The sequence below is a fragment of the Struthio camelus genome, chromosome 10 (assembly GCF_040807025.1).
Source record: "Struthio camelus isolate bStrCam1 chromosome 10, bStrCam1.hap1, whole genome shotgun sequence".
NCBI lineage: Eukaryota > Metazoa > Chordata > Aves > Struthioniformes > Struthionidae > Struthio > Struthio camelus.
The window spans coordinates 30,064,127-30,087,451 of record NC_090951.1 but is presented as its reverse complement, the minus strand read 5'-3'; the positions used below and the strand labels follow the sequence as shown (position 1 = coordinate 30,087,451).

The following is a 23,325-nucleotide window of genomic DNA, read 5'->3' as shown; positions in this document are numbered from 1 at the left end:
GCTATCGCTGTTCAGCCGCCTCCCCGGCGCGCGCTCGGCCCCTCGGCGAGGAGAGGCGCCCCGTAACCCCTCACCGCCTCCTCCCGCAGGTCCCCGCTCGGCCGCCCCGGGGCATGGCCGCGGCCCGGCGCCCCGCCGCCCGCCCGTGAGGAGAGCCGGCCGGCCCGCCGCGCCGCGGGCCGCAGCCATGCTGAGCCGCCCCGGGCCGCCCCCGGCCTCCTGACGGCCTCCCCGCCCCATGCCCGCCGGCCAGGCGCCGCGGCCGCCCCCCGCCCGCCCGCCGCCATGAGCCAGGGCGCCGGCTCGCGCCTCGCCGACTCGCCGCAGCTCTCCAAGAGCTCCCTGCTCACCATCCTGGGCGGCCCGCACCCCGAGCGCGCCGGCCTGGCCGACTCGGTGCCCCCCACGCCGCCGAGCGGCACGCCGTCGCCCGGCCCCCCGCAGCTGCCCCTGCTGGGCGCCGCCTGCCTGGAGGGCGACTGGGAGGGCCGCGAGGAGCTGCGGCTGCGCGAGCTGGAGGAGGCGCGGGCCCGGGCGGCCCAGATGGAGAAGACCATGCGCTGGTGGTCCGACTGCACGGCCAACTGGCGGGAGAAGTGGAGCAAGGTGCGGGCCGAGCGCAACAAGGCGCGCGAGGAGGTGCGCCAGCTGCGGCACAAGCTGGAGACGCTCACCAAGGAGCTGACGGGCCTCAAGCGAGAGCGGCAGGAGGTGCTCAACGAGAACGAGCAGCTGGGCAAGGAGGTGGCGCGCCTCAAGGGCGAGGAGGAGAAGGAGAAGGAGATGGACAACCGGGTGGCCTCCGAGAAGGAGAGCGAGGCCACCCCCGAGCAGGAGCCTGTGCGAGACGTGGGCGCCGACAAGCCGGCCAAGAACAAGGTGAGGACGCGGCGGGTGCGTGGGGCCGGGCTGGGGGAGGGAGGCTCGTGGGACCCCGCAGCCTGCACGGCTGGTGGCAGCCTGATCCCTAGCGGCGACACGTGGAAAGAATCGTGAGAACTGCAAAAATGTAAGAATTACAGGAATCGTGGGAGAGGCCCCAGCCTCTCACTGCCAGGCTGGCGCACCCCCGTGCCCGGCGCAAGGGCCTCGCGCTCCCCGGCGGCTGCCGGGAGAGCGCGGGCTGCCCCGCCGTCCTCCCAAAGCCACCTGCAGCCGGCCCCCGCCGACGCCTGCGCGGTGGACAAGCCTCCTGCCTCCGAGCCGAGCTGCTCCCCGCTCCGGCCGCGGCCCGGGACCTGGCCCCCTGCAAAGGTGGGGCGGCGCCGGCCGCCTGCGCCAAATCGGCTCCTTCGCAGGCAACTGCTCCGTGCCACGCTGTGCCGAACCGACGCCTCGTGGCCCCTGTCTGCTGTCGCACGCTGCCGTCCCACCCCAGCCAGCCCCCACGTCTTCAGAGTGCGCGCTGGAGAGGCGTTGGGGGGAGGAAAACACGGCACCTCTGGCTCAGCTGGAATGCCTGCAGGCAGGACAGGGTCCTGGGGTCGGACCCCTCTCGGAGCAGCGTGGTGGGGCCAAGCCCCTCTTGGAGCAGCGTGGTGGGGTCAGACCCTCCTCGAAGCAGCGTGGCAGAGTTGGACCCCTCTCGGAGCAGCGTGGTGGGGCCAGGCCCTCCTCGAAGCAGCGTGGCAGAGTTGGACCCCTCTCGGAGCAGCGTGGTGGGGCCAAGCCCCTCTTGGAGCAGCGTGGTGGGGTCAGACCCTCCTCGAAGCAGCGTGGCAGAGTTGGACCCCTCTCGGAGCAGCGTGGTGGGGCCAAGCCCCTCTTGGAGCAGCGTGGTGGGGTCAGACCCTCCTCGGAGCAGCATGGTGGGGCCAGGCCACTGTTGGAGTAGATTGGCAGATCAAAGCCCTCTCAGAGCAGCACAGCCAGCCCAGGACACCTGTAACCTGGATGCAGTAAGATCTCCTGGATACCAGGCAAGGTCCCTTCCTTGGGGCTTCCCATTTGGAAGCATTAAACGGAATTCAGCATCTGAACACAGGGGACCGTGCCTAGGGGAGTGCAGATACCATCCCCCAGGAGCAGCACAGGCACCGACCGGGGAGTTGGTGCGGATTTTTGGCAGAGACCTATGCAGGAGGAGTGTAACTCATGAAGGAGAAGGAGGAGAAATCAGAGCCACCCCAAGAATAATTGCAGGTCCTTGGATAGTCAGCTCTCTTCTACAGTCAGTTAAATCAAGATGTAGCAGTCCTAGAGTCCACAGGAACAGAAATCACAGCATCAGCTGCCATTTCATAACTGATTGCATGGTTGCAAAGAGCAAAATCCAAGAATAAACTGATAAATAGGCGTGGATGATTGTAGTAGGGTAATCAAAGTAAATACTATAGCAAGACTCAGGCAATCATTTCTTGCCAGAGAATTGCCCTGTGTCCTGAAGTAGATTGAGGTGAAAATGGTGACTGTAAGCAGACATCACTGAATGCAATAGTTCATACCCAAAACATGGGATTTCTGCTGTAAGCTCCCAAAAGAATTAGTCTGCACATTTTTAACCAGGAAAAGTAAACACTGTCTTGCTCTAACACTCCAGACCGCTGCGTTTGCTGCAAACAGTAGCAAAAGCATACAGAGGCTCCCGCATCGCCTAGGAGGACCGGCCGTTTCGTCTCCTCCTGCCCAGCCGGAGAGGAGCGAGGTGCGTGTTGCGTCCAGCACAGCACAGGCCGGCGCAAGGCCGGGCGCTGCTGGGTGCCCTGGCCCAGCGTTGCCGGCGCTGCCTTCCCACACTGCCCAGACCCGGCTGTGTCCCCATGCAGTTTTTCTGCTGCTTTTCTTTTCTTGCCCTGCACAATCTCGCAGCCTCCCTAGCAGGAGTCTCAGGGAGTTCCTCAGTCACTGGGATCGGTGCAGTTTTTGCCCAAAAACATCTGTCTCCACTTGTGCCTCCCTGACCCCCTCCTGTTTCTTGTGCAACCGCACCAGTGCTGCACGAAAAGGATCTGAGCTGCCTCCATGCATGTGACCGACAGGGCTGAGACCTCCCAAACTCCTCACATGCTGCTGCACAGCCCAGTTGGTCAAAGGAAACCACACCCACCAGTCGCAAGCTCCCCTCTCGGAGTCTGAGGACTTGACATCTCATCGCTAAAAAAAACCTGAGGACCCAATTTCTCCCTTGTGAGGATGCAGAGTCTGCTGCTTCTTTGTGCCGTTTGCTCAACACAATGTGGGATGCCCCACGTCCGTGAAGGACAAGGACAAGGAGGCCTAGCCCTCGCTGGCAAGTCCTTGTGGCAGTGTCAGATGCGAGCCCATGGAGTAAATGCAGTCGGGTGCTCTGTGGTCCAATAGTGTCTTCAACCCCAGTGTAGCCCCAGTGTAGCTGCTTCCTGCTGTGCTTTTGTCTTAGGTTTTCTTCCAAGGCCAGGGGAAAAATACCTCCTCTGTGGGCCCGCAGCTTCTCCAGACGATGGGCTGCAGCGACAGAAAATCTCATTGCAGACTGTCAAGGCTTTGCAGCCTGAGAACCTCCCATTTTCAAGCCCAGCTAGTTTTCAGCCAGTTGAACTAAAGAAATTACTCTTGGCTGCTCTGGAGGAGCTTTGATCTTGAAGCAAATGATAGCTGTCTGCGTCTTCTCGGTTACAGCAGAAACTGGATGAGGAAGAAAGGCTTTGCCGTTCCCCACTTCCCCGCTCCCAGGGCAGGGCCCGCCACAGAGATAGATCTCGCCAGCTGAAGCCAAGGGGACATCATCGGCTGTGTCTTCTCCTGGTGCAATTAGCAGAGAGGCCGTTTCTCCCTAACTTGGCCCCAGGAATGAGCAGTGCTTAGACAAGAGATCTGGAGGCAGAGTTGTGTGCACAACACCCCCGCCGTGGAGTTGGCATGCTTTTTATGGATTTTATGTAAAAAGCAGAAGCAAGCAAATACTGAGTGAGCTTTATACACCGAGCTAATTTGCCACACGCTCACTGAGCCTAATGAAAGATGAACCTATGCGGTGGTCGCACTGAGATTGGATTAATAAATCAATATTATCCCATCTCTAATTTAACGCAGCATGTGATCAAAGCAGGATGCTGAGGCTGACGGCAGAAAATGTGGTTGTCCTGTATGGGGAGACTGCCAAGAGGAACGGGTCCCTCAGCCGGGGTGGTGGGTCCTCTAGACGTCAGCCACAGAGTGGCTTGGCCCAGTAACGCTCCCTTGTGTCTGCTGGTGGTACAGGATGGAGGGAAGCTGTTATCGCTCTGCTCGGGGCGAAGTCCAGAAAGACGGGCGAGGGTGCAAGCTGGTTGGGATACGGGGTGCCGAAATGGGGAGCGCAAACTGCTCTCGATCAGTGTGGGGCGGCAGCAGCGTTGCCTGCCGTTGCGCCCTGGCCAAACGACTGGGGCGGTGGGCCCCTGGGTGGTGTGGGGTGCTGGGAGATTAGGCCAGAGGGCCCTGGGGACCCCGAGGATGGGGATGGGCAGTGACTGGGTGCTGCGGGCGCTCATCTCTTTTTGTGCGACCTTCCTCCTGCTCGGCCACCCCGTGTCACTGCAGGAGTTTGAGCTGATGGAAAACATCCTGAAGAGCAAACAGGACGGGTCCGAGTGCTGGGAGCAGCGGAGCACTGTGAGTGTGCGAACCTCCTTCACCCGCCAGGAGAGGAACCGCCTGCTCTGGGAGGACATGAGCGTTATTGAGGAGGACGCCACCAAAGTGACCGCCCTGAAGCTGAGGCTGGACGAGTCCCAGAAAGTGCTGCTCAAGGAGCGGGAGTGAGTGCCCTGGGTCGCGGGGATTTAGCCTCATGGGGTGCGAGCCCAACGCAGCCCAAGGGGTCTTGGCAACGTAGGCAAGGTCAGCTCAGGAGCCCAGCAGAGACCCTCCCTGCGGGGACAGGCTGGGACAGGGGGTCCTGCAAGCCCTGATGTGGGGCTGCCTCTCTGCAGGGACAAGCTGGCGCTCAGCAAGAGCATTGAGAAGCTGGAGGGCGAGCTCAGCCAGTGGAAAATCAAGTATGAGGAGCTGAACAAGAACAAGCAGGAGGTGATGAAGCAGGTGAGCAGAGGAGTCTGGCACCGCTGCGGCCGGGGATGCTGTAGGGAGGTGGCCCTGGCCCTTGGCCTCAACTCCACAAGGGGTACTCCTGCTCCAGGCAAGCTGCCCACTCCTGGGGCGCTCATTAATTAAGTATCTTAGCTAGCACCATTGATCCAGCTCTAATTAGTCCATACATCCTCCCCAGAGGTTAGGAGATGTCTGGCCCCAGAACTACAGGTGGCAGTTCTGGAGTGGCCGAGGGGTCCCAGGTGGGGACTGGCTGTTGAAGTGGGACCTGGGTTCGAATCTCCTTGGATGTGGGTGCTCACTGCTTCCCTCCGGCTCTGTGTCCCCCCGCAGCTGAACATCCTGAAGGAGATCCACCAGGACGAGCTGGGGCGCATCTCAGAGGACCTGGAGGATGAGTTGGGTGCTCGCTCCAGCATGGACAAGAAGCTGGCTGAGCTGCGCACAGAGGTGAGGGTGGGCTGTGGGGCTGCATCGACAGGGACGGTGGGCCTCAGCCCTTGCCGGGGGGATGGCATCAGCTAGCTGAGCTGGAATAAGGACAGGAAGGGCCTCAAGGAGCTGTTTCAAGGGGTGGTTGGCACAGCCATGACCGCAGCAGGGAGGAAGGCAGTGGCCAGTGCAGAGAGCAAAGAGAGCATGGCAGCAGAGGGGAGCGCCCGCCGTTACACCAGGGGACACCCAGGGCAGCCGGGGCCAGGGGCCTGAGCCTGCGAGGCGTTCCCCTGCCCAGATGGAGCGGCTGCAGGCGGAGAACGCGGCCGAGTGGGGCAAGCGGGAGCGCCTGGAGACCGAGAAGCTCAACCTGGAGCGGGAGAACAAGAAGCTGCGGGCCCAGATCGAGGACCTGGAGGAGGTGCTGGCTCGGAAGCGGCGCCAGACAGCCAGCGCCCTGGACACCGACCTCAAAACGATCCAGGCCGAGCTCTTCGAGAAGAACAAGGTGGGATGGGCAGCCCAGGCCTGGGCTACCCCCAGCCTCATGCCACCCCCTGCCCTGGAGAGCCCTGGGTAATGGGGTCCCTGTGTGCCACGTCACTCTAACGGTGGGTCTGGTCCCCGAGGACACCCTTGATCCCAGACTCTGCTCATTCCCTTCACACGGAGGGTGACAGTGACCCTGTTCTGGTTGACATCAGCCTGTTTGTAGGCTCCATCACAGCTCCTCCGTCATGGAGGGAGTTATTTGGCAGGGGGAAAGGGGTTGCTGGGGCATCCCGCGGCAGAGGACGCGCTGGCTGGGGGGTGCTTTCGCCCGCTCAACCCTGGCCCTGCCATGCCCGCCGCAGGAGCTGGCTGACCTGAAGCACGTCCACACGAAGCTGAAGAAGCAGTACCAGGAGAAGATGGCTGAGCTGGCCCACGCCAACCGCCGTGTGGAGCAGCATGAAGGTGAGGTGAGGAAACTGCGCCTGAGAGTGGAGGAGCTGAAGAAGGAGCTGGCCCAAGCTGAGGATGAGGTGAGTCCCCGAGCATGTCCAGAGCTGTTGGTGTGGGTGAGGAGAGACAGTCTTTCTCAGAAAGCTGGGCGTTAAAAAACCCCCGCGGTGTTCAGAGGGAGTGACGGGCGCCTTGGGGACCAGGGAGGTGAGCCTGACTGGCAAGCAACAGAGCCCTGGGGTTAGCAGTGCTCAAACCCCCTCCCTCTTTACATTAACAACAGAAAATCCCCTTATCTTTGAGCCACCACCACAGCGCTCTCAGTGGTAAGATCCCAACCTGGAGCAGGCTGAGTTGAACTCTTGACTATGCCCCAGCGAAGGAGGTGCCAAGATCTACCAGGAGAAGAGTATTAAAATGCAGCCTGGGAGATGTGCCAAGAGTTTATCTTACCCGGGTTGTAGACTCAAGTCTCGGCCAGCTCAGATTGGTAGTGGAGAGTTGGGGACAGCTTGTCCCATCGCAGAGATGGGGGGCAGGTTGCTCTTGGGGAAGGGGCCGAAGGAAGAGCAGGCTTTGGGGAGCTCTGCTCTCTCTCCTTGGCCAAAGACAGCCCCGTTCTCCTCCGTCCCACAGCTGGACGAGGCCCACAACCAGACGCGGAAGCTGCAGCGGTCGCTGGACGAGCAGACGGAGCAGAGCGAGAACTTCCAGGTGCAGCTGGAGCACCTGCAGTCCCGGTGAGCGGGGGGCCGCGACGGTGCCTTGTGAGTGCCATGGGCAGCAATGGCCAAGAGGCACCTGGGGATACTGAAGGATGGGATCAGGCACTCTTTGCAACCATCCCTCTACCAGCATCTCTCTGGGCTAAACAGAGGGGCTCATGCTGCGTTTTCAGGGGGCGAAGGGCCTCTAGAGCTCCCTGTATGCTCAGGGCAGCCTTCGCACCAGTTTAAGCTGGTGTGACATTCCCCTCCCTGTTAGACTTGCGCAAGGCTGCCCAGTGCAGCCTGGTTTTCTTAACCATTGGGTCAGAACTGGGATTTCACCCACCGGTGTCCACGATCAATGCTAGCTGCAGGCTCTGAGCATCCTGAGAAGGCGCTGGCAGGCGGGTGCTGAGCATGGCCTGCATCCAGCAGTCTCCATGTGCTCGGAGCCCCTCGGCTGGAAGCAAGGGCAGGTGAAGGGTTGCACTGCAGCCAGGGGATCTGCTGGGAGTGATTTATCCCGTGGAGCTGGGGAGAAGTGTCATGCTGATGATAAAAAGCCACTCAGCAGCAAAGCGTCTTTCCAAGTGGGGCTAATTCGCGTAAGCATTCCCAGCCCCAGGGGATGGCTACCGAGGGGAGGAGAGGGAGGGAGGTTTTACAAGGAAGGATGTCGGGCGAGTGCTTTATCGCCGCGTGGTGATGGATCACAGGGCTCGGCGGGGGCACGCTCTCTCTGTCTTTCTGCCACTTTCGTTCAGGAAGCTGAAAGCAGGGAAACCTCCCTCCGGTCCTGGCGCCGGTGGGGGGATGCTGCAGCCGTTCCCAGAGCGCAGCCTGGGGCAGCCGGGGCCCCTGCCCTGTCCAGAGCTGCTTCAGGAGGGAGGACAGGGCATTCAGGGCATTTTCACTGCTTGTCCTTTTGGCCCAGCAAAGAGCGTCTTTGTCCTTGTGTTGGGACCCCGACCCCTTTTGGGCTTGTCCCTTTTGGGGCGTTCAAAAGCGCAAACGCAGAGATGAGCACCTCAAGGGCATCGCAGGTCTGCCCTTCCGATTCACCCGCTCCTCCTGGCCCTGGCCTGCCTCGGCTCTTCAGTGACCTTGAGCAACCTTTCATGCTTCTCCATCCCGGTCCCTGGGGCGGCACGGACCTCCCCGAGCAAAACCTCGCGGTGGATGAGGCCGTGCAGGAGGAGGGAGCCGTGTGAGGAGGTGGGAGCCAGGCAGCCACTACGCCAGGGAGCCGGGGCTTCCTAAAGGCCCTCTGGTTTTATTGCCCTTAAAAACTTTCTCTGCCTTCACTTTGCTTCTTCAGCAATAAAAAGCTGAAATGGCCACGAGAGAAATCGATTCTGCACCAGAGTGTCTCTGGGAGGCACTTGGGTGCTTTTTGTTTTTTGTTTTTTAAATCTTCCTTTATTTTATTGGGAAGTCTTCATTAAATCATAGAGGAATAATGGAGGCTTCATCTTCTCCCTTCCCTGCCCCCTCCAGCCTCCCCGCACGCTTGCTCTAAATAATTCATGCTTTCCAGTAAAATGCAGCAAACTTGTCCGTTTTGACCGGAGACTGATGGGAGAACTGTTTTCCTCACAATCTCGGGCCTTTGATTTCAAATTTGCCTCATAAATTTAGCTGATGAATTTTAATGCGAGGGTAAGTGAGGAGCTAAAAATACCGAGCGCTTCCATTGACGGGGAGGCCGCAGGCCGGCGCCGGAGCCCGAAGCTGCCGGTGTCCCCACTGCAGCCCTCCCGGCACCAGGAAGCCTCCCGCGTCTCCCGCAGGCCCTGCTGGGGCCAGGCTGGGGCTACCAGCCTGCGGGCTTTGGCTCCCGGCCACGCCGTGCGGAGCTTTGCTCGGGCGCCCGCCCTGGTGCCGGATGCGGGTGCGTGCCTGCGGGAGAGCCTCCTCCTCCGGCAGCAGCGGGGCCGGGCCCGGACACGGCAGATTGGCGGGTGCGGTGGTTTGTACCGGAGTGTTTTGGGATGCTCCGCGGGAGAAGTCACTAGTGTGGTTGGTTTTAGGGATTGGGGAAACTGAGGCACATGCCTGCTTCCCCCCCAGGGTATGCAAAGGTGCCCATCTGAGCTGCGTCCAGGCCGCTGAAGAGACGCAGTCTGGGAGAAAAGCTGGATAATTGTTAGTGTCAGGTTTACTTTGGGGCCCTCCTTCCTCCCCAAAGGCTTTTAGCCAAAGCCGCATTGAGAAATCTTGGTGAAAGCCCATTTTTGAATGGGAGGGGGAAGCACCTCTTAAAAAAACGGTTCCTCGCCGCTCTGAAATTTTGGCTGCTGCGTGTCGCTTGGGACAGCCCTCGGCCTCTTAAACTCCGGGGCTGATTTCTCCCTGGGGCCGTTACTGCTCATCTGCTTCTGGCCCCCCCAGTCTGCGGCTGGGCTGGAAATGTCCGGCGGGGTCCCCCAGCCCTGGCGGGGAGGAGAGGCGGGTTTCTCCTGGGACCCTGCTCACCTCGAGACTCACCGCAGGGATTTGCCTGCCCTGGGTCGGGTTGCTCGACCCTGCGCCCCGCTGCGTCTCGTGCCTCCCAGGAGCTGTAGAAACTGGATCCTGCCGGGAATCCGGTGCTGCCTGACGGGCTTGGCGGGATGCGCCCGGGGTCCCTGTTGGCTCTAGGAGCCGACGGCCCCTGCGGGCAGCCCCAGCGCTGCCTCGGGCGGCTCCAGGTCAGCGGGGCCCCTCGCCCCCAGCGCTCACCCCGCTGCAGACGGCAGCGCGCGGCCACTTGGTCCCCAGGTTGGGCCAGCGGCTCTCGGCGGGCCGCTTGCTTTCATCCAAAGTCCGTTAAGCTCCGCTCGGAGCCAGCGAGGGAAGGGCTGCGCGGGTTTGGCTTTACCAGCAGGTAACACCCACTTAGCGGCTGAAATGCAAACTCGGAGCAGGGGAAGGGGAGGAGGGTGAGGGGCTCTGGCCTTCCTCCCGCGGCCCCCCACGCGGCCCCCGGCCCGGCTCTCCTCCCCAGGCGCGTGCCCCCGCGCCAGGGGCCCCAGCTGCCGCCGGGGCGGCACGGGGCCCCGCCGCCCGGCCCAGCGAGCTCTCCCCTCCGGCAGGCTGCGGCGGCAGCAGAGCGCCCCGCTCTTCGGGAAGATGCGCAGCGCCCGCTTCGGCCCCGACGACCCCGGAGACGGCACCAGCGACCCGGACGAGGACGAGGACCTGCAGATCCAGGTGCCCTAGCGCCGGGGGGGGCGGCGCGGGCCAGGCCGGGCCAGGCGCTCCCCGGCCGTGGCCCCAGGTTTTCGCAAGGGCGAGGGCTGCCCGCCGGGGGGACGCTCCGTGGTGGTTCCCCTCTCCCGACAAGTGCCTGCCACCACGCGGCTCGTCCCAAACCAGGGCCCCTTTGCGCCCGTCCCGCCTCGCCGGGCCTTTGCTGCAAACGGGTGGGAGTCTGGCCGCTTGGTGTCCGTCCTGCAGATGAGGAAACTGAGGCACCGAGCGGGGGGAGGAACTTGTCCGAGGTGAGAGCCCCAAGCCCGCTGCCTCTGCCTGCCGGCCAGCCTGCCCGCGGCCCCCAGCCGCCGGCTCCTCTCAGGACACGCACGGACACCAAAATAAGCATCATCCGAGCAGACCAGGAGGAAGAAACCCAGGGTGGAGAGGGGCACCGAGCTAACGTGGACAAGCCTGGTCCCTGGAGCCAGCTAGACTGATCCTGTCTACTTTATATATATATATATTATATATATATGTATGTATTTGTATATGTTTTCTTTTTTATTATAAATATAGAGCTCAGAGGGGTCCAGGCTCTTGCGATGGCTTGGGCTGTCCATCTGTCCCCACTGCTCTGTGCCGGTGCGGTCACAGCCCTGCTCTGGCTGTGCTGAGAGACCCGCGCGAGCGAGGGGTCCGGGGGGTACCGGGGACAGCGGGGACACCCAGCCACGGGGCCGCGAGCAGCCTCCGGGGATGCCTGCGGCAGCCGATGGCCGCAGCGTCCCTAATAAATGGCATTTCTCAAAAAGCCGTGTGCGGGGCTGGATGTGTTACGGCCGCGATCGCCCCAGGGCCGGGGGCAGAGATTGCCCCCCAGCGCCCCCTCCCCGCTCCCCCCAGGGCTGGGGGGGGCTGAAGAGGCGCCCGCAACGCTGCCGTTGCCCCTGCGCTGCGAATGCGCTTCCCCAGCTCAGCTCGTGCAGAAAACTCGGGCTTCCCCCATTAAGCAGCACCCAGCGAGGGGCTGCGAGGCAGCTGATGACGCTCTTGGACGCGGGCCCAAAAACTGGGGGGGAGCAAGAGCAGGGAGGCGGCGCAGAGAGCTGAGCGCCACCCGGGGTGCCGCGGCTGGAGCCCCCGCCGCGGGGGCAGACGGGGCAGCGAGGCGGCTGCCGGTGGCTCTGGCCCCAAAAGGCGCCTGGCGGCCGGCCGAGCCGAGGCGCCTCTCGCTCTCCGTTTTTCCGCCGGCCGGCCGGAGGCCGGTCCAGCCTGGCGGCAGCCCCGTGGGGCCGCCGCATTCCCGGGGGATTAAGGGGGTGATAACGAGCCCCCCCGGCGCGGGGCTGCCCGCAGCGGGGGCCGCAGCCACCCGCCAGCCCCTGCCAGCCGGCGAGGGTGTTGCGCTCCAGACTGGCTGGCACCTAAGCCGAGATAGCGTCTGTGCAAGCAGCACCGCCGCAGCGCCTGGGTCTCCCTTCCTCCGGCCTCTGCTTCCAGCCGGCAGAGGCCAGCCGGCGGCGGGAGCGGGGGCAAGCGTTGCAGGGAGAAACGCGCTCGGGGCTCTTCCTCCCAACACGTGGCGGCCGGGGAGCAGGCCGGGCGAGCACCGCGGAGGACGCGGACCAGGGACGCGGCATCGCCGACCCGCAGCGAGCCAGGCGCCCGGAGGCGCGGCGCCCGCGTGTCCCCTTAGCTCTGACCCCGCGGCCCCGCTGCCTCCCCGAGCCAGCCCCGAGGCGCGCTCGCCGCGACCCCAGGTAGGGGTGCGCTCGCGCGTGCGGCTCCGGCGGCGTTTTCGGGCCCCCCCCACCCCGCTCCCCGGCATCACGTGAGTACGGGCCAGGCGCGTGGGAAGGGGGGCTCTCGCGGCCGGGGGGAAACCTGGAAAACATTGGCCGTACTGGGAAGGAAACCCCCCGTTAGCCGAAAAGCTGGAGGGGGCTGTGGGAGCGACGCGGGCCAAGGCGGGTGGGACGGGGTCCCAGGGGCGGCAGGGCCGGGAGGCATGTGTGCAGGGGGCCCCAGCTTGGGGAGCGGGGGTGCTCACCCCAGGGCGCCCACCCAAGGGTGCTGCTTGCGCCAGCCCAGGCGCGGGGGGGCCAGGCAGCCCAGGGAGCGGGGACTAGCAGGGGTTTGGAGGAACTCAGACGCAATCTTATTAAAAATTAATATTTTGGTGAGCTAATCCCCTCGCTCTGCCTTTTAATTGATTGGCTAAAAGCATGGCTCTTTGGTGCTTGCTGTTTTTAACGTCCTTTATTTGCAGTGAACATTAATTCTTTTATGGCTAGACAAATCAGCCTGTGGGGGTGGAAGTGCCTGCAGACACTTTTGGCTGTCGTGAATGCCCCTGCCTCTAAAAGCATCCAAAATACTTTTGGGGGCCAAAGGGAGGTTGTGGCCCAGGTATGATGTGATACCATCTTTATGCTGGAAAGCTTCACAGCAAGGCGAAGTAAATGGGGAGAGGAGACGTTTCCTATCCCCTTTCTCTAGCCGGGACGCTGCGGTCCAGCTGCCTCTCAGCTTGGCTTTGAGGGCGGCGAGCCGAGGCGGTGCCGTCTGCCTGAGTCTGCAGACAGCCTGGAACGGCAGCTCTGAGAGCTGCGGCCTCCTCTCATTAATTGCCACGGGGTGTTCACTCTGGAGCTTAATGATGCCGGTGCGTGGGCAGGAAGCCTCTTTTCAGTGAGGCTGTTTGTGCCTCTGGAAATCTGCCTTGTAAAAAAGGAAACCTGCGCTCTGGGCAGGCCGGGCCGGCTCTCAGGGCCGGGCAAGGCCGCGGGCCCGGGCGACGGCGGCCCAGGCCGGGGCTGGTGGCGAGCTGCCGCCGGGCCGGGCGCGGCCCAGGGCAGGGACGCGGCCCAGGGCAGGGACGCGGCGGGGCGGGCCGGCCGCGGCCGCTTAACCCCCCCCGCCCCCGCCGGGGGGGCTCGTCCTCTCGCCGCGCCCCGTCCGTCTCCGGCCGCGGGGAAACTGAGGCGCGGCGGGGGGAGGCGGGCGCGGGCGGCGCCGCCGGGGCAGGGCCGGGCCGGGCTCGGCCGCCCGCCCGCCGCGCTGCGCGTCGGCTCGCAGCAATACGGCGCCCGGACGCCTGGGTCCCCGCGAGGGGGGGCCGGGGCCGCCGCTCGGCAGGGGCAGGGTAAGGGCGGGCGCGGGGCCGCGGGGGGCCCGGGGGACCCGGGGGCTGGGGATGGCCGAGGGCGGGGGGGCCCGGGGCGCCGTCACGTGCGTGGGAGCGGAGCGGAGCGGAGCGGAGGGGAGGGGGCGCCGGCCATGGCGGTGCCGGTCGCGGTGCCGGTCGCGGTGCCGGTGCCGGTGCCGGTGCCGGTGCCGGTCGGGGCATTTCCCGCCGAGGACGGGCAGAGCGCAGCCCTGGCGCCGGCGGGCGAGCCCGGCTGCCCGCGCTCGCCCGCGGGGGACCGAGCCGCTGCCGCGCCGTCGGGGCGGCCGCCGGGCCGGGCGGGACCGTCGGCTGGTGCCGGCCCGGAGGGGAGATCCAGCGGGGAGCTCGCCGGCGTCAAGGCGGAGGCTCGGCCGAGCCTCTTCCTGGCAGCCGGCGGGATCCGCTCGGGGCTCGTTCCCGCGGACGGAAGGAAGGAGGCTGGGGCCGAGCTGAGCCGGGCGCGAGGCGGCGGCGCTGCCCGCCCCTCTTGCTCCAGCCCCCGGCTGTGCCGGGGGGAGCGTTTCTGGATCGCGGCAGCCGGGGTTTGCAGCTGGGTGGCTCTTGTCTGGGCGCGGGGGAGCCCCGCGATGCCGCCGGGCTGGATGCTGCCGGCCAGACCCGCTGCGCGGGCTCCCCCGGCGCTGCTCGGCCCCCGACCTCAAGCGCGTCCCCTCCGGCCGGCGCCTCGCTTGCCGCACGTGCAGCAGGCTCCCGGCCTCCCTGCGCGGCCGCGGCTGGCGAACCGCGCGACGGCCCTGGCGAAGCTGCCCGGAGGCGTGCGTGCCGCGTCCAGCTCCCGCGGCTGCCGCCTTCCCGCCGGGGGCTTCTCCCGCCTCGGCTGCGGGAAGCGGGGCTGCGAGTCCCGGCGCCTCTTCCGTTTGCGACGGAGCCGGCAGCGCGTGGCCTCGCGGTAGCCGCGCTGGTTTTGCTTATAGCTTTGAATTGCATTAATTATTGACCGCCAAGGCTCCGCCGCTTGTCGCGAGCGGCTCCAGCGGGGCTGGCGCAGCCAGGTGGCAAGCGGCCCTGCAAAGCCCGACGACGGCGCGAGAGCCCGGTTCTGGGTGGCCGAGGGCCCCGGGGCCGCGGTGGCGTGAGCGGCGGCCCTGCCCCGGCCGGCGGGCGCTGGGGTTGCTCCGGGGCGGCGTGGAAGGAGGACGGAGGAGCCGGGAGGGGCGGCGCGCGCCAGAGGCAGGGGCTCTCCCAAATCCTTCTAGCCACCTCCAGCCAATGCTCCATCGGGAGAGTTTGCTGCGAGGGTGCCCAGCGGCAGCGGGCGCCGGTGGCTTGGGTGCTAACCCGGCTGCGGTGCCTGGCCCCGAGGTGGGGGGCTCGGAGCTGGGGGCCCCTCGGGCAGCTCGCGGTCGGAGCGCTGCCTGGGGCCTGAGCCAGACTTGCAGGCGCTGACGTTTAAGTTAATTGCGTCCGACGCTGGGGGAAAAACAAAACGAAACAAAACAGCGCAGGGGAAGCGTCTTTCCGAAGGGATAAACAGCCCGGCGGAGGCAGGGGAGAGAAGGCGGGAGCTCCCGCGGCGTTTGCGCCAGGCCCGGGCCTGCAGCGGGTTCGCTCTTCGCTCGCAGGGTGGTTTCAGCACGCGGCAGCACGGCGGGTGCCCGTGGGTGCTGGGCCCTCGCAGCACCTCTGGGGCCGCCGGCGGCAGGGGCTGGCGCCGCTGCCCCGAGGAGGGGTGACCGGAGCCCGGCGGCGGGCCGCAGCGCCAGAGGAGGAGCGGGGCCGAACATCTCGGCTAGCGCTTGGTGCTGGGCTGGCTTGTGCCTGGGACTGTGCCGGCGGAGACTGAGGACTCGATTTTGGCCCCGTACCCCTTTTGGAAAGGGAGGGAAATGCCGAGAGAGAGCAGAAGCCCAGCCTGCGTGGACAGAGGCCAGCGGATGCCTCCGCTCGGGAGCACGGCCAGGGCTCTCTGCGAGCAGCCCCAGCTCCTGGCCGGGACGCGGGCGCTGGGCACCTGGGGACATGCCCTGGCACCCTCCTCCCCTGCTTCTCTCTGCCTCCTGCCCGGGGTCTGCCAGCACAGCCGCTCACCCCACGTCCCCCAACCCCGAGGCGGGTCTGCAGGGCCCTGCTCTCCCAGCAGTTGACTTGTCCTGCCCCTGGCTGGAGATGGTTAACGCTGAACCCTACTGAGGCCACCACTGGTGGCTGTTTGGCTGCCAAAGCGAGCAGCCTAGGAGGAAGGAGGGGAAGTCCAAGAGGTGATGGAGACCTGTGGGTGAGCTCTGGCGATGGCATCCCCCAGCGAAGGGTCAGAAGGGTGATGTCCTGCGTCCCCTAGGTTTGCCTTCTTGCCAGAAGTGTCATTGGTGTTGGGCTGGGGGGGTGGGAAGAAGGAGGGTTGCTGAGGGAGGGAGGGAGACACAGGCGACTGGGGTCGGATGGAGACACCCGCCCTGGGATGTGGGATGGGGTGGGCACGGTCACTGGGGAGGTTTTCTGTCTTCTTGCCTGGGGCACAACGGCTCCTGGAAACCCTTCTTGCCGGCTGGCTCCGTCGTGGGCTTGCCGAGGTGCGCTGAGGACCAAAACGGCAGAAGAAATCTGCCCCTCGAGGGCGCTGGGGAGAGGGCGTTGCGATGGCAGCCCCGCTGCAGAGCGCTGACCCCGCCGTCACCCGCTGGCCGAGGCCAGCCGGCCCCGCGGCCGCTCGCCCCCGCGGCAGGCGCCCGCTCGCTGGGCGGCTGCAGCGCCGGGGCGCAGCCCTGCCTCCCCCACCGCGGCCCGGCCGGCCGGCCCGGCGCCGGGGCGCTGGCTGCGGAGCCGCCGCCGCGAAAGCAGGGGTTAACGCCGGACTGTTCCACTCCGCCGCCGCCGCCGCGACCCACCTCGCCTCGCGGAGGTGGTTCAGCCAGCAAAGGGAGGAGGAGGAGAAGGGGGGGGAGAGAGAGAGAAAGATGTCACTATCTCGAATCTATCTGTCATTTTTGTTTTACAGCCGGTGCCAGGAAGGGAGCCAGCGCCAGGGAGAAGATGAGGGCTGCCGCTAGAACAAAGCTGGGGTGGAGGAGGAGATAAGGCAGCGAGTCCGGGGAGCACCCGAGGACAGGTGAACGGAGGAAGAGGAGGAGCGGGGGCGAAGGCAGCAGACCCCGGCGGCGAGGGTGCGGGGAGCCCAGGCTCCGCCATGGCTACGAATTTCAATGACATCGTCAAGCAAGGCTACGTGAAAATGAAGAGCAGGAAACTGGGGGTAAGCGCGGGGGGGAAGAGGGCCTGAAGCCGGGCGGGTGCGCGGTGGAGCGGGGTCTCGAGCTCTCTCCGGGCAGCTGCAAGCGCGAGCCCCTGCCCCTTTGTGTCGCGGCACGTCCTCGGAGAGGTTTCTTTTCCGGCAGCCTCTCCCGGCACCGCGGCTGCCTGCTGGCTGGGAGCGTCCGTCCGCCAGCGCGCCCGGCCCGGGGCTGGCTGGGCAGGGCAGCGACGCGCCCGGGGGCACCCGCCGTTGGGGCGTTTCGGCCGAAGCAGCGGCGTTGGGGGGCTGCGTTGGGGCGGGGGCGCTGGCTGCGGGGGTGGAGCAGGGTGGGGAGATGCTCCCCGCCGCGGGCGCCCCGCCAGCCCTGCCCAGGGCCCGCGGGCGCCTGGTGCGGGAGCCAGCCGGCCGGGGAGCCAGGCTGCCCGTCCACTTGTTGCTATCCGAGTCATCGAGTGACCCCGTGGGGCAGACCCGGCGCCCGGCTGCTTGGCGCGGGGCGGGCGCTGGGCACCCCCTCCACCACCTGGCCGTGGGTCCCCAGGGTGCCGGGGAGGTGGCGGCGGGGGCCCAGGGCCGGGGCTGCGGGGAGCCTGGCGCGGGCACCCGACCCTTCCTTCGCCTCGGTCCGCGGCGCGGCGCGGCGGCTGCGTTCGGCAGCGGCGCCGGGGGGCCGAGGAAGGGGCAGCGCAGGGCTGGCGGGCGCCGGGGCCGCCGGGCGGGTCGGAGCCGGCGGCCTGGGGGGAGCGGCTGGGAGCGCGTCCTCCCCAGCCCGTGCCAGCCCGCCGGCGGCGGCCGAGGGCGGCCGAGGCCCCCCGAGCCGCTCTCCGAGTGCTACCCGGGGCCGCCCGTGCCTCAGTTTCCCTGTGGGGAGCCGTGAGCCCGCTGGGTGGTTTCGCGCTAATGAGGACGAACAAAGAGGGGGCGGGCTGGGGGGGTGACGAGGGGCCGGGCGTCCCTGCCGCCCCCGGGGCCGCAGCAGGTCCAGGCGGAGATGGGACAGGGCAAAGCCAGGACGGGGCCTCGGGGAGACGTGTCCTTAGGGGCCTTGGCCACGTTTACTAATTAGCGCTGGCGGGGCTGGGGGAGCTGGGGCCGCCGCCGGGCGGGCCGGGAACGCTCCCGGGGTGGAGGCGGAGAGCCTCGTCGTGCCCCAGGGTGTCGCTCCCGCCGCCCAGCCTGGGGGTTCCCCGGGGAGGGTTCGGCCAGCCGGCAACGGAGGGCGGTGGGAGCGCTGCGCGGGCCCGGCCCCCAGCCCCGGCGCGCTCCCTGTCCCGCAGGTCTACCGGCGGTGCTGGCTGGTCTTCAGGAAGTCCTCCAGCAAGGGGCCCCAGCGCCTGGAGAAGTACCCGGATGAGAAGTCAGCGTGTCTGCGCGGGTGCCCAAAGGTGAGAGGCCTGCCCTCGCCCCGCGGCCCCTGGGGCTGCCGGCCCCCTCCCCGAGCGGCAGGAGGGTGCTCAGGCGCTGCCTGCGCCCCCGCGCGCCGGGGACCCCGCCAGAGGGGTCCCTCCCTCCTGGCCGCACCCGCAGCGCAGGAGCCGGGGCGAGCGCCCAGGCCGGCCGGCGGGCCGGGGGCCGCGGCCGGGGCCCCTCGCGACCGCCCGCCGCCTCCGCAGGTCACGGAGATCAGCAACGTCAAGTGCGTCACCCGGCTGCCCAAGGAGACCAAGAGGCAGGCGGTGGCCATCGTTTTCGCCGATGACTCGGCCCGGACTTTCACCTGCGATTCGGGTGAGAGGGGAGCATCCCTGCGGGCCGGGGTGGCGGGCGGCCGAGGCGAGGCCGCCTCGTGGGTGTCCCTGTGCTCAGGGACGGCTCCCAGGCACCGGCGGGTCCCGCTCTCGGTGGGCAGCCGGGGCCGCGCCGGGGCCCTGGCGCCCCGAGGGGCTCTGCCGCCTCGCCGCCGCCCGTCGCCCTTGCGGCGCTGAGGGGCCGCGCGCCCGCAGCCCGCGGCGCCTTCTCCGCGCGGCGCTTGCTCGCTGGGTTCGGCCTCCCGGCCCGGGGAGCCGCCGCCGGCGCTCGCCGAGGCCGCTGCTGGTCCCCGCAGAGCTGGAGGCCGAGGAGTGGTACAAGACGCTGTCCGTCGAGTGCCTGGGCGCCCGCCTGAACGACATCAGCCTGGGGGAGCCCGACCTGCTGGCCCCCGGCGTGCAGTGCGAGCAGACGGGTGAGAGCGGGAGCGGGGCGCCGGCGCCCGCGCCGCCCTGCGCTCGGCCCTGCTGCCGCCCTGCTCATTTGGGGTTTTTTCCCCTTCTTCCCCGGCCGCCTGCCCGCCCGCGCCGTCTCCCCTCGTCCAGACCGGTTCAACGTGTTCCTCCTCCCCTGCCCCAACCTGGACGTTTACGGCGAGTGCAAGCTGCAGATCACCCACGAAAACATCTACCTCTGGGACACGCACAACCCCCGGGTCAAGCTGCTGTCGTGGCCCCTGTGCTCCCTACGCCGCTACGGGCGCGACGCCACCCGCTTCACCTTCGAGGCTGGCCGGTAAGAGGGGCCGGCGCCTCCCCCAGGGCCGGGCCGGGCGGCGGGCTCTGCCCGGCCGCCGCCACCCACGCGCTCGGCCCTCCGGGAGCCAGGCTCATGCGGCGGGAGGCTGGTTTGGCTCCTCCGGGCCTGACTATATTAGGAACTTTCCTGCTAATTACCAGCTACAGAGGGGAAGAAACATGATCTTCCCTTTCATCCCGGCCCTTGGCTTCCGCTGACTCATCAGACTGGGCCCTTTTGTGGGGCGGAGGGGAGGGGGGCAGTGGGCCCCCGCCGCTTCCCCGCTCGCCCGGGCCCGTGGACGGGCGCCTCGGCTGCGGGCACCGCTCGTTCCTCCGGCAGCAGGACTTTTTTTTCCCAGGGAAGAAATTGTATTTTTTCCCCGCGCGCTGTATGGACGCAGCGCACCTCCTGCCCGACCGACGGCAGCCAGGGAGCTCAGGTCCGGGGACCCGAGCAACGTGGCGGTGGGTGGTGGCGGCTGTCGCCCCACCACCTGGCTTGAGTCAAGGCTTCGTGGGGCCGCGCAAGGCTCCGGCTCCTCTCTCTCGCCCGCTCGGTGGAGAATTAAGGTTTTTGGGTGCCAGGGGGCCGTGACCGGCCTGAAGGTGAGATTGGCGCTCCTTGCTCAGCCAGCCGAGGGCACCGCTGCGGAGCAGGGGCCACGCGGCCCTGAGCCGCCGGTCGCTGGCCAAGAGCTGCAGGGCCAGATGGCTTCTTACGGGCTGGTTAATAAGGCGCTGCGTATCCCCCTGGAAACTTGCCGAGTTTGCAGTCGCGCTGTAGCGCCAGGGAGGGCGGGCCAGCCAGGAGCGCGTTTCGATCGCTTCCGATTCTCCAGTATTTTTAGCAAACTGGAAATAGATTCAGTAGCTCTTGCGAGCGGCCAGACGCGTGAGGGCATTGCTGGGAGGCAGCAGCGTGGTTGGCCGGGGGGCGAGGAGCGCCGGCCGTGTCCCGGCACGGCTTCGACACGCGCGGGAGCAGGACGGAGAGGGCCCGCGCGTGCCGGCTGCGCCCCGGCGGGCCCGTGCGACACCCCGCGCTCTGGCCCAGCAGGATGTGCGACGCGGGCGAAGGCCTCTACACCTTCCAGACCCAGGAGGGCGAGCAGATCTACCAGCGCGTGCACAGCGCCACGTTGGCCATTGCCGAGCAGCACAAGAGGGTCCTGCTGGAGATGGAGAAGAACGTCAGGGTGAGCAGGGGACGCAGTGACGGGGCCCCGGCCTACTTGGGGTGACCTGATGGAGGGGACAGTCCCGGGCAATGCTGCCCGACGTGCTCTTGGCTCGAGCCAACATGCCGTTCCCGGCCCACTCTCAACATTTCTGAGGGCCGTTGGCAGCCTCTCCCTGCCCTCGCTGGGAGGAATTGCTGCTCCCAGGGCTACGGGGAGGGCGATTTCGCAGCCTCCAGACCGCTTCTGTCTGCAAGGCGGCTTGTACCCCATGGGGTCCCTGCCAGGAAGGGGCTGCGCCGGGGGGTGTTTTGGGATGCTGCTGCCGCCAGCCCCCTCTCCGTTGGCTCTCACCCCTCTCCATCTGCTCCAGCTGCTGAACAAGGGCACTGAGCACTACTCCTACCCCTGCACGCCCACCACCATGCTGCCCCGCAGCGCCTACTGGCACCACATCACCGGCTCGCAGAACATCGCCGAGTCCTCCAGCTATGCTGGTGAGTGTCCCCGTTTGCCCCGCGCGCCCACCCGGGCTCCTCCGACGGCCCTGGCCCTGTGCAGGGACCCACTGACCCTCCTGCGGAGGGGGCCGAGCCGCCCTCGGGAAACATGCCGCCTTTGGGGCCCGCAGCGTTGTTCCCTTTGCGAGACCAAGCTGTGCTTCTTCCACAGGGGAGGCGTATTCGGGCGCCCAGGCCAGCTCGGACACCGACCTCCTCAACAAGTTCATCTTACTGAAGCCAAAGCCCTCCAAAAGTGATAAACCCGAAAGTAGGGAGTCCAAATCGTCTCAGTGAGCCCGCGGAGCGGGAGGACCGCTGCTGGGGCCTGCTGCAGCGAGGTGCGGGGGAAGCCAAGGAGCAGAGACGGTTGCTTTTCCCGTGCTCCCCTACCCCCTTTTTTTCCTGAGGGTGTCAAGGATCTGGGAACCCTGCCCTCTCCTTGGAGCTGCAGGGAGACAGAGATGGAGGCAGGTAGATGCATCCTCCGTGCCAAGACCTTTGGGGACCAGGTGCTGACAATGGGGCCTCTCACCCTGACGTTACAGAAGGTGATAGCTAGCCCTGTGTTAAATGATTTTAAATATATATTGCACATACATATTATATAGTAAGAGACTTTTCCTTCTCACACGAATGCAAACTTCATAGCCACCGAAGAGACCTTGGAAGAGGAGATGCTCAATGTTTTTTTTTTTAAATCTTGGGGACACAGCTGCAAGGTGGAAAAGAGTGGGGCGGTGACATCGTGGGACAGGGAAACGCAGCCGCAGTGTCGCCCTGCCACGAGGGGGAACACCCCTGGCTCCCCCTGCACAGCGCTCAGATGGACCGGATAATTTTCTGCTGCGGGGGCACGTGCCGGGGTCACCACTGGTGGGAACAGGAAAGCGCTGCCCAGCATGCAGGGAAGGAGACGTGGCTGGAGGAGCAGCGCTGTGCTGGCCTGACCTGCTCCTGCCCGGCCGAGCATCTCGATTCCTTGCCCTGCATGAAGAACAGGACCTCCCCCTCCCCCAGCCTGCTCGAGCAGAGACTCGCAAGGTGCCGTTGAGCTAATTTTGAATTTCTCGAAGATATTTAAACACACATCGTAGACTTGCGATGTCTCAGGAGAAACTGGTTTTTTCCTTGCAAATGGAGGACTTGTGCGTGCGTTGGGGGGCACCGTGCACCTGCCGGGGCCAGGAGGCATCTCAGCAGCTAGTACCCAGGCAGAGCTGAGCGCTAACCCCCCCCCCCCCCGCCCTGGGAAGTCCACCCCTTCCCCAGCACCCCCATTTCAGCCTCTCCTTGCTTCAGTGCCCCTAAACAACGCGCCCCTTTTACCTGCTCGGCAGAACCAGCCGGGAGCAACCCAGGGTCCGTTTTTGGCCAGTAGCACCAGTCCCTCGAGGGGCAGCTTTGCTGAAATACCAGTTCCCAGGGCTGAGGCAACGCATTGGCCGTGAGCCCTCGCTTCCCCCAGGCCCTCCACGGTGGCGGTGCCGATGGGGAAAAGCTGCATTTCTTCTTAGCTGCCCCCTCCCGTTTCCATCCCTCTCCTTCCCTCGCTGTTGCTGCCAGAGGGCACCAGTGAGAATGGGTGAACTACTTTGCACACTGGAGCTGGGTTTAATATACTGTACTCAAAAGCAATTGATTTTCTAGGTCTCCTATTTATTGAACTCCTTTAGAAGGGCTATCTTTTTATTGCAGTCCAAACTATGGTGTTTCCTTTGCGTTTTCCTTCTGGTGCAGTTGATTGGTGGTTTGTTTTTTCCTTAAAGCTCCAGGTCCTTCTTGTGAGGACAAGGAGCGTTGTGCTGTGGGAACCTGCGGTCTGTGGCCTGTAAATACTGTGTCTTGGGTCTGTGTAGCATGTGGATGACGCTGGGGATCTGCTGGAGCAGTTTTGGGCCGGAGAAGGGCTGCTTCGTTTCCCCCTTCTCCGCCTTACTGCTGGGTGCAGATGGGTTCATCAGCACCCCAGCACTGCCTGGTAGCGCGTCCTCCCTCGTGGATGAGAGGTGTAACCTGCTGGCTTTACCTGGCTACATGCCTCATCTGGAAAAGAAGGGATTTAGCATTTATTACCAAAAAAATTTTTTTTTTAAAAAAGGAATTGCTCAATGAATAAACAAATCCTTATCCACCCTTCCTGTTTGTCTGTTCCATCCAAATGCGCTCAGTAAGTAGAAGTCACAATAACGCATGCCAGAGGGGGAGAAAAACGCTGATTCGGAGGGGAGATTTCCTAATGCTACGAGGCAGCGTGTTTGGCTCAAAGCTTTGTTCTGCCTCCAGCGGCTGCAAGGACATTTCAAGCGAAGCCTTGAAAGAATTGGGGATGGGAGAAGGGTGTAGGAAATTGTCCCCTCATTGACAAGCGCTGGTGAAACAGCACGGCAACAGCCCACTTTCATCCTTCAGCCGCCCCGGGAGCTCGCTGCTCAGGGACATTCAAGGGCAGCAGCGCTGCCTGTGAAATGCTGGCAGAAGGAGTTTCAAGCCGCTCTAACTCC

General features: G+C 65.5%; 2 protein-coding genes across 5 annotated transcripts; both read left to right on the top strand.

Moving 5' to 3' along the window:
• The first annotated feature begins 269 nt into the window (after nt 1–269).
• CCDC102A (coiled-coil domain containing 102A) lies at nt 270–10,822 on the top strand. Its single transcript, XM_068956076.1, has 8 exons — nt 270–879; nt 4,501–4,718; nt 4,893–5,001; nt 5,344–5,460; nt 5,744–5,953; nt 6,300–6,470; nt 7,027–7,130; nt 10,172–10,822. The coding sequence occupies exons 1-8, from the start codon at nt 286–288 to the stop codon at nt 10,296–10,298; spliced, it is 1,650 nt and encodes a 549-aa protein (XP_068812177.1). The 5' UTR covers nt 270–285; the 3' UTR covers nt 10,299–10,822.
• Nucleotides 10,823–11,587: 765 nt separating this feature from the next.
• DOK4 (docking protein 4) lies at nt 11,588–22,957 on the top strand. 4 transcript variants are annotated; one of them, XR_011143213.1, is made up of 10 exons: nt 13,324–13,419; nt 16,400–16,654; nt 17,932–18,039; nt 18,268–18,382; nt 18,699–18,818; nt 18,949–19,138; nt 20,201–20,339; nt 20,695–20,818; nt 20,994–21,372; nt 21,537–22,957. XR_011143213.1 is itself a non-coding variant. In XM_068955799.1 (9 exons), exons 2-9 carry the CDS (start codon nt 16,589–16,591, stop codon nt 21,116–21,118), a joined length of 987 nt encoding a protein of 328 aa, XP_068811900.1. In that variant the 5' UTR covers nt 11,588–12,105; nt 16,400–16,588; the 3' UTR covers nt 21,119–22,957. The 4 variants fall into 4 exon arrangements, 3 of the variants coding, with proteins under 3 accessions (XP_068811900.1, XP_068811897.1, XP_068811899.1); XM_068955799.1 differs by lacking the exon at nt 13,324–13,419 and adding an exon at nt 11,588–12,105 and having other exon boundaries at nt 20,994–22,957; XM_068955796.1 differs by having other exon boundaries at nt 13,311–13,419; nt 20,994–22,957.
• Nucleotides 22,958–23,325: the final 368 nt, after the last annotated feature.

Bases quoted from the DNA above. Each gene is read 5' to 3' on its own strand.
- CCDC102A (XM_068956076.1), top strand. From the start codon at position 286: ATGAGCCAGGGCGCCGGCTCGCGCCTCGCCGACTCGCCGCAGCTCTCC. The intron at 880-4,500 runs GTGAGGACGCGG...GTGTCACTGCAG, and splicing joins ACAAGCCGGCCAAGAACAAG to GAGTTTGAGCTGATGGAAAA. The intron at 5,002-5,343 runs GTGAGCAGAGGA...GTCCCCCCGCAG, and splicing joins AGCAGGAGGTGATGAAGCAG to CTGAACATCCTGAAGGAGAT.
- DOK4 (XM_068955799.1), top strand. From the start codon at position 16,589: ATGGCTACGAATTTCAATGACATCGTCAAGCAAGGCTACGTGAAAATG. The intron at 18,040-18,267 runs GTGAGAGGCCTG...CCGCCTCCGCAG, and splicing joins GTCTGCGCGGGTGCCCAAAG to GTCACGGAGATCAGCAACGT. The intron at 18,819-18,948 runs GTGAGAGCGGGA...CCCCTCGTCCAG, and splicing joins CGTGCAGTGCGAGCAGACGG to ACCGGTTCAACGTGTTCCTC.